The following is a 9,223-nucleotide window of genomic DNA, read 5'->3' as shown; positions in this document are numbered from 1 at the left end:
TACATCTCTCCAATCAGTAAGCAGCCCCCCCTGCACCCCTCAATTTGGGTTGCTCTCTAGTTTGTGAGGGAGCTGAAATGTAGGCAATGGATTGTATCAGACAGAGCGTGGGGCGTGTTCCCAACCTGCACATGTATTAGTGACCTTGCCCCAGTGCTGTGGGACTCGGGGCTCTGAGGAGGGCAGGAGTCACTCTGACACGACTGGGAGCCGCAGATAAACCTCGTTGGTGCTTGCTGTTGGCACGCAGGCACTGGTGCCCTCTGTGTCCCTGTAGCATGGAGGGGCTGCCGGTAAGTGCAGCATTAGGCGGCAGAGCCATGGTAAGAGGCTCTTTATTTCAAGGTTTCAGCTTTTCAAAACACAAAAGGACATGCTTGAAATTCATTTCTTCATGCTGATCCTGGGAGTCTTCCATAACCTTGAAATTTGGCGCTCTCCTTAGCTTTCCCCGCTTGCTCTGTGCCTCTAGAGAGCCGCTCACCAAGCCCTGCCGCACACCGGCACCAGTACGTGCCGCGAGGCTGGAGGTGCCCAGGTCAGCAGCTGCTTTGCAAGGAGCATCACGGCCAGCCCAGGCACTCCCCGTCTCCCGCAGCCACAGCAGCTTTGCAGTGTGTAGCCGCCGGCCGGCTGAGGCATTGGCCGTGGTAGCAAAGAAGCCTCAAGAATTAAGGTGGTATTTGGTATTTCATGTGTGCCCATAATTTATGAATGACACAAACACTCCCACCCGGCTTGTAACAGCAAGGCTTTAGGCTGTTTCCCCTCGTATAATGAGCCATTCTGACCCGTTAACCCTCTCCAGGCCCTTGGGCATTTGCTCATTCATTTTGCTTTTCACCTCTCACAGGAGATATAAACACGGCCTGAGCAGCAAAATCTTCCTGGCCAGGGCAGTGCCTGTTTTTGTAACAGCAACTGTATCGCCTCTACAATTTGCTGCTCCTGCAGGCCCTGGATGGCAGAAGAGGTCAGAGACTGAAGTTAATGTGTGTGGGGAGAGAAAGGGCATCTGCCTGTTATCGCCCTGTTTCAGTACCACACACGGGAGCGAGGGTGTGTGGTTCACCACTGACCCACAAACTACAAGGAGAGAAAGCACCAGACAGGGAGAGACTTGCAAATCCCCACTAACGCCCTAGTTGCTGCGGGTGGGCTCAGTGCTGAGCATCTGTCACCCCGTCGCCCTCTTCCTTGCCGTTCCCTGTCTGTGAATTCGTTACCTCTGAAGTGCTTCTCCAGCAACTGCAGCCCCGGCGCTCACGAGATACGTAACGCCCCCCCCACCCATACCCAGGTTGGTGCAACATCTCAGGGGCTCTCATCCCGTAACAGGCTTGGCGGCAGTAAGGCTTTGGATCAGAGGGGTTTGTAGTCGCAGCTTTGAACATGTGTAAAATGAGAAGTGTGTGGAGCCTTAACACGTAGGGAGAGCCCGGCTGCTAGAAGGAAACGGCAGCATCTCCTCACCCTGGCACAGCTGAACATGCACAACCACCCACGTTCCCCTGCAGCTGCCCCCTCCTCTGCACACCCCACCTCCTCCCTCCCCACACCCCTCTTCCCGTCGCTGAAATCCCTGCCACCCCCTCACATAGCACATGCCTCCTCGTTTCCATCTGACAGCAAGGATTTCAGTAGTGTTTCTTGCTCCATTTCGTATTTTAAAGCAAGCAGCCACCCCTCCTTCCCTTTATCTTCTAATTCTTCCCTAATAAATATGATCACTTCATCCTGCGAGACCTGAAAACCCATTTCCGAAATTCCCCTGGCAACTAATACAGTAAAACAAGCCTATAAATATAAATAATTATGATAAAAAGGCATAAAATGCCAGACTTGGGTCAAACGTACTCACACGGTGACACTAGCAACAAATAACTACACAGTGTTTGAATGTAGATGGAAAAAGCTGAATACAGAGTAGCTAGTTTGTTGCTCATAACTGTCAAGACTCCTAATTCGGACAGGCCATATTTTATTGATAGCAGAGCAAACACAGTCATAATCCATCCCTACCTTTCCTGCTTTGTGAAAAATCCCATCCATCCCCAGGGAAGCAGTGATGGAAAAAACAGTGATGTGAACGTGACGTGAAAGTATAAGACAGAAAGCACAGTCCCAGGCTGTGTTTCCCACGTGTTTCTCGCACATCATATGCTAAGTTCAATTTTCCAAAAGCTTTGTTTTATTTTTAAAGGTAACATCTTTATTATTATTATTATATTTATTAGTTGTTATCATTATTATTATGCAGAGATGAGATTTTTTTTTTTCCCCCTTTGATCACAGAGCAAACAGTTTGCTTTTGCAAATGTTAATGGAGTCCTGATTTAAAACATTTTTTCTTCACTTTTTTGTTGTTTTTGTTTTTTAAAACGTTGCAACAGGCAGGATCTGGGGTTCGATTTCCTCGTCCTACACAAAGAAAGATTCTGGAGTTCGGACTCCTAGCCACTACCGGTAGGTCCTGCCTTGCTCAGTTGTCGTCGTCTCAGTGTGGTTTCGCCAGGTGGGGTGGGTAAGTGGGTGGGAGGGGAAGAGTTGGAAGAAGGGAGGGTATTTGTCAGCTATGTCGAGTCTTGATTAACAACTTTGCCTCCATTCATGGTTGGTGTCCCTGAACTTTTTCTTGAGCGTCCTTGTTTTTCTCCAATTTCATGCAGCGATGGCTCTCTGTACATGCACACTGCAAACAGAAAAGACACCCATTAACAGCCCTGAAGTCACAGGGTCACATTAGTGACCATAATGAATTATTTCTTTGTATGTGAGGCTGAAATTCTAGCCCCAATACAAACACACACACACACACAGAGAAACCTCAGTGACCCAGCAGTAGATACCGTTACCAAGCAGGATCTGTTACCTGTCCTCGCTGCCGGTCCGCTCCTCCTCCTCTCTCTGGATCCTTCCAAAGGCACAGATAGAAACAGGGGTCTTCTCCTTTCTCACAGAGAAGTCTTTCTAGGTTTTCTGTGCTTTACTGTTTTTTCATGTTATATTCATATATATATATATATATATAAAATAAACACTGCAGTTCACAGCACCGTGTATTGTCTCGAGATGCTGATTATCATCTAATAACAGGCCCAAGAATTATCCAGTCCCCTCCAACACGAAGCCCTTCAGAGTCTTGAATCAAAGCTACGCTTGCATCTGAGCCATCCAAGCCTTCTGGGTATTAAGCTCTGGATCTGGAAGTGGTGACTCAAGCCCGTTTGGCTCCTTCAGCCAAGAGCTGAGGTCTGCTCTCAGCACGTCTTATTTTTTTCCCCTCTAAATCAAGACAGCCAGCCAAGGCCATGACCAGACACATGGGGATGAGTTCGGCGACAACAAGCCAGGAGCCATCTCGGCTCCACATGGTCACCTGGTAGCACCTGAGAACAGGGTGGATGAAGGGCACCTTGTCTCCAGACTCTGGCTAAGCAATGTGTGTCCTGTAAAAATGTACTTGCTGGAGCCTAGACAGCCTGAGAAGGCAACGCCTGCCCAAGACATGGCACATCCCACGTCCTGTGCAGCATAAAGCATTTATCCAACTCACCATGTGGACTAAGTCCTCATGGCTGTCCTCACGCCATGTGAGGTGTGCCAGAGCAGGGGCACATGCTGAGCGGCTCAGCGTCTCACACCAAAGGGAACATCTCTGATGAGCTCATCGCAAATGTGGTGGGGTGTAGATGTGATTGAAATAGTGAGGCATCTCAAGGGCAGGCACATTGGAGTTGAGAACTTGAGGGACGTCCAGACTGCAAATGTCATGCCCGGATCTTTGCAAAAATTAGGATAGAAAGAAATGATTGTGTACTGCTTCATTTTGTAAAGCTGTCACGTCACAAGCAATGGCTCAGAGCTTAAACACAGGGGATAGAGCCCATCAGGTTTTGGTTCCGGGCAAACAACAAGAATAAAATTTCAAAAATTATCTGAAGAAATGAAAAAAATACCCCATGTATAAAAAGGCAACGTAAGCGCTTATATTTATAACCTCCCCTGATCTGCAAATAAATCCTGGCAATTAGAGGCAGGCTGCAAATAAAATTATTGCTCTGCATTTCACTCCTAGCTAGATAAACAGTTATAGCAGTGTGCAACAATACAGGACAGAGATAAAGTGCAGTCAACTGTGTATTAATAGGACGGATATTGCATTGAATATATGAGCAGTGAAAAAATATTACTTTTCCCATAGAGCATTTTTCATGCAAGGCTTTCAAAGCAGTTTAAACACACACACTAGCTGGGCCTCCCAGCGTGGCTGCAAGGCAGGTACTGCTCTGCAAACTGTTATTGCTACTGGAGCCATTTTTTGATGAAAATGAGAAAAAAGAGAAAATGAATGACTTGTCCCATGGGTCTGCGCCAGGATGGGCAATGCCAGGACTGCCTGTCAGCTGCCCAGACTATCAGTGCTGTCTGCATGCTGCAAGGAAAGTGTGTAGCATGGTGGCAACAGAAGGAAAAGGGATCTCACATACCCTCTCAGCTGCTGAGCTGTCCCTCATACCTTGGTGAGTGTCACTTAACAACCCGCTGATGGTGAATTTGCCTGTTGTGGCGAAGTACCTAACAAAATCTTAAAGAACAGTATGAAAAGATTAACAACTGAGGAAAACCTGTGCCCTTGTGGTTTCTTAGCCTGAGTTGCAGAGCCTTCTGATGACACTGATGACACATCACTTCTGTGACCGACCTTACCTCTGACGTGATGTTTGCCCAGCAGAGTTGGGTATTTGTGCCAGCACTGCCCCAGTGCCCCTGATGTCCCATACACAAAGTTCTGCCTCAAGTGCAGTGCTGTCTTCACCCTGACCTCTCCGATCCCAAGCTGGAGCTGCAGGGACCTCCGTGAGCTCTTCCCCCAGGCAGCTGCACGTACTAAGCTCATCTTACCTGCATCCATCCCCAGTACCCCATCGGGCTGGGCCAGGTGCTTAATCACAAGGGCTGAGCCTGAGCAAAGCCCACAGCAGCAGCAGCACCACAGCACGTTGCCTTTCTTCAGCTCCCTGCCTCTCACCGTGGCCTTTGGGCAAAATCGTTGAGCTGCTAACAAGGCCCACAGAGTAATGAATATAAATCAGGCTACAGAAGTAAACAACATTTGCGGCTAAAAATTAAGGAAACCCTGTACTTAGCAAGCAAATCGGGCAGGAATTATGAGTTTATCTTCCAGTCTAGTGCATGATACGAGTACTGACATGGGGCATGGCTGGAGGCTGCTCACATTGTGCTTTTCAGACAGAGCTGTCAAAGCCTCTGTACCAGACAGGCTGTGCCAACAGACCATGCCAGAAAATCTGTAGCAGCATAGGACAAGTGTATTTTCAGTATTTACATACACCTACAGTATCAGTGCACACAGTATTTATACGGCATCATGCACAAGATAGTGCCTGGATATCCTCCTACACAAGAGGCTTGTGCGCGTGTGCTGATCTATGGCCACTGCTCAGCGGCAGCTGCAAACCCGCGTGCACCGCGACACGCAGGTATGTGCACGCAGACACAAGGGCGTGTACGCACACAGCCGCACACGCATGGCATTTTAAGGACAGTGTGACATGTTTTGCAACACAATCTCTTGGACTGCAGTTTGTTACTCCTTGTACCGAGGAAGCTTGAGTGAGTCACGCGCGGAGATGTTAGTCATGGACTGGGTGTGTGTGTGTGTGTGGTGTGTGTTTGCAAATGGACCATTGCAAGTGCCCAGATCTTCCCAGCTTTAAACTAAATCTTTGTGGTTCAGGACCAGCACTCACTGACAGGTCTGTCTGGGGTCCCTGTGTGTGCATGTGTGTGTGGAGACACACTGTCCCTGTCACCTGCATCAAGGTAAGCCAGCAGCAGTGTGATAGTCGGCATGCCCAGGCGCTTGGGAGGTCTGCTGGTGCACACAGCACAAGGCAGTTTTGGAAGGATGAGCAATTTGTGTAGAACAAGAGTCCCTTCCCTGCTTTGCCTTGCTTCTCCCACCCACCCACACCCACACACCAAGCCAAATACAGCCCTTAATGTCTGGAAACCAAGCTAATGCTTTGGAGCTTCAATCAGATAATCAGCTCCTATGTCCCAGATTCTAATCAACACATCCATATTCATGCTTTAATTGGAAAGTGCCCTTAGCTTGATCTGCTGAAGAGCCACAGGCATAAATGGAACGGGGTGAGCGGCAGTGGAGCTGTGCCGATGTCTGGTTCTTGCGGCTTTCGATTCCCTGCTTCCCTCCTAACCAGCAGTGCCTACCTTTCGCATGCACAAGGAAACAATTTTGCACAAAGAAACAACGCGCAAATTAGGCAGGAAGGAGACTGGAGGTACAAGCAAGGGGGAAGGGGGCGGTGGGGAGCATCCTTCCTGAAGGCGAAGGCATGGAGGGGGCTGCCTGTCACCCAAGAACAGCTCCATCTCTCGCCTATGCGCTGGCACAGGATCCCAGCCTCATTTCTGCTTCCCAGGCATGGCGCTGGCACACCACCCACACGGTGAAACCGAAATCACCCTGTGCGGCTTCCCTGGGAGTCAGGGACTGCCTGAGTTCGGGAAGCAGGCACCGTTTTGTGTCCTGATCCTAGCATTTCTCACTTGGCATCGCTGCAAGTTGAGGAGGTTCAGAGGATGCAACAAACTCCACTTCCCTTCTCTAGAATACGGGGAAAAGCTTATTAAAGGACCTTAGATATATCCCATCCATCCAGCTTCACTCCTGGCTTTCCCTGCCCCAGACCCTAGCGAGTTAGGAGGAACCAAATTTTTCTCAAGTTGCTGTTTAAGCAGGTAGGCAGGTCGTTAGCCCGGCAGGATCGCAACGCGCCCCGACGGCAGCCTGGACCGGTGTCTGGGCAGGGCTGGGCACACATCCTCTGGCAGGCAGCCCGGGAGACGGCCTCTGTCCCTTGATGGATGCCACAGCTCAGGGTGTCGGTATCTGCAGTAGCGGCTGCATTAGCTAATGCTTCGGTGGAGAGAATTAATTGTCTGAGCAGCAGCTAGGGGCAGGAGGGAGGAAGTGATTATGCATCCTCGTTTTCTGCCTCTAATTACTGTGTTCTAAACCCGGTCCCAGCTGATGCATTTCAGAGGCATTTGAGCTCACGTCTATCTGGTGGCTAAATGTGCAGGATGCTGCCAGATGGAATCACAGTTTGTTCAGGTAAGAAACACAGCACAGGATGACAAAAAGCCAAGCAAAAGCATGGTTAAAATACATTGCATTTGCCATCTAATAAGATGATTAGGAGTTTGATAGATGAACAAGTGAGTTAGTGTGGGATTGAAAACATACCAAAGCCTGCCCACTTGAAAGACAGACCCAAAAGAGGAACTGTGTTAACAAAGACTGATAAAGAGTGTGGGGTTTGTCTTTTTTTTTTTTAAAGAACACTTTTTAGGATGTTTTGTGGATTAAGGTGATACCTTTGAAGCATTTTCACTAGGCCTATCACACCTTCCTACTCAACAGTGTCTTGTACTTCTTTGCAACATCTGAGGACTCCGCTTTAACAAAACTGGGATGTTGCATCCCTGGGAAAACACACTGGGAAAGATCTGGCTGCTGTTCCTTGCACACGGATATTCACCAGTGGTAATAAATGGATCAGACTAGTCATTAACAGGTCACCTTCATATCTGATATGTGTTCATTTCATGAGGGCTGAAGCAGCGTGAGTTTGGAGTTAGGGGCAGCTCTGCTGACTCAGATGGAGGAAGAGTTGTCTTCTGCTTTCTGCGGCCAGATTTGCCACCCCAAATGCATTCTGGCTTGGGCCGGGTGAAAGATGAAATGTAGCTCTTTTGGGAGAGCAATCTGGAAATGATGTCTTCAGGGAGAAGGAAATACAAGTAACAGAGCACGTCCACAATAAGCATCTGATAAAACTCTTACTTAAGTGACTGGAAAAGTCTCCCATTGTTTGAGATGGGTTTGGATATTTAAAAGAACAAGAGGCACTGTGGACGGTAGTGTTTGTCCAGCACTAATCACTACAGACACTTAGAGAGACTGAAATTGCTTTAAAAGATTGCTTGGTGTCCAAGTGACAATTATACTCAAGCTAATTTCTTGTGCAGTCTGGTTCAATCTATATGTCTGCACTTTAAGGGCTCATTTAGCTCGAATTATCAGTGATCAGAAATAAAAATACCAAAAGAAATGTGTTGCGTATGTGTGTTTTTAACCAAAACTGGCACCACACAGTACATTAACTGCTGCCTGCCAGGCTGTTTGCCTTGGCTTTGCCTGTGCACAGATGGGAGAGGAGCTTAACGTTTCCCCTGTTATTACTTAGTAAGTTTTTTGTGCTTTCATATTGATTAAGCTTACTGCTCTTTCAAAAAACAAACAAATCCTACCTACACTAAACCACAAAACCCCTCCTACCAACCAAAACCAAAACTTTTCCAGTTGGTATCTAATGACTTTCGCACAGAACACCTCCAGCATCCTGACGATCTACAGGAGTCAAAACGCTCTGGGGGATTAGCACAGCATAAAGCTGTAGCTGCTAAAAGACATAACAGACACACGTACACAAATACCACTGTATATATATGCACATGCACACATACGTAGTCCTTAGAAATTATCTGGGAGGATATTTCATATTTATTTACTAGTTTACTGCCCATTTGCAACTCCGAGGAGAGCACTTCTGAATTCAGAAAGCAGTATGAAGCAACGGGAGTCAAATGAGCTCCGGGACCAATCTGGGCTTTTTTGTGTTGCCTTTCCCTGTGAACACTCTCTTCACTAAGCTGCTGCATAATTTTTCTGCACACGGCAAACTGGGAAGTTTCATCTCAGAGATAATTGCCATTGAAGTGGTGGGTGAAGTGATTCCTAGCAATGTATGTAACACCTCTCCTTCCCAGGGGACCAGATTCCTCCTTGCATACATTACTGTGTCAGCCATCGTGTGGCAGGGCTAACACTGGTGGTGGCACCGGAGCAAAAGGAAACCTGGGTGTGTTACTGCAGATGGAAGCTGCAAAGTACCGGCCTGAATAAGCAGCATAGCCCACACGCTGGAGCGTGCCACAGCGTTTAGCAGAAGGGACATGCAAAGATAGCAGGGGAGTGCTTTGAATACTTCCTTAGAGTCATGACAAAGAGAAAGAAGCTGTTAAAACAGGGAAGGAATTGCCCCTTTTCTGTAACATCTCTGCTTGCAAGCTCTGCTTGCGGAGACTTTGATGGATGCAGCACAGAGAA

At 48.0% G+C, this 9,223-nt stretch overlaps 1 protein-coding gene across 4 annotated transcripts in view; it reads right to left on the bottom strand.

The window, feature by feature from the left end:
- Window positions 1-1,964: 1,964 nt before the first annotated feature.
- FGF12 (fibroblast growth factor 12) overlaps window positions 1,965-9,223 on the bottom strand; it is a 239,253-nt gene continuing 231,994 nt past the window's right edge. For all 4 annotated transcript variants that reach the window (XM_076341084.1, XM_076341082.1, XM_076341080.1 and 1 more), the window contains one exon: window positions 1,965-2,692. In XM_076341084.1, coding sequence (XP_076197199.1) covers window positions 2,574-2,692 — 119 coding nt within the window. In that variant the 3' untranslated portion in view covers window positions 1,965-2,573. The remainder of the gene's footprint in view (window positions 2,693-9,223) is intronic.

This window comes from Aptenodytes patagonicus, chromosome 6, assembly GCF_965638725.1.
Source record: "Aptenodytes patagonicus chromosome 6, bAptPat1.pri.cur, whole genome shotgun sequence".
NCBI classification, from domain to species: Eukaryota; Metazoa; Chordata; class Aves; order Sphenisciformes; family Spheniscidae; genus Aptenodytes; species Aptenodytes patagonicus.
Note: the sequence above shows the minus strand (reverse complement) of the source record. Positions and strands in the feature narration are given on the sequence as shown.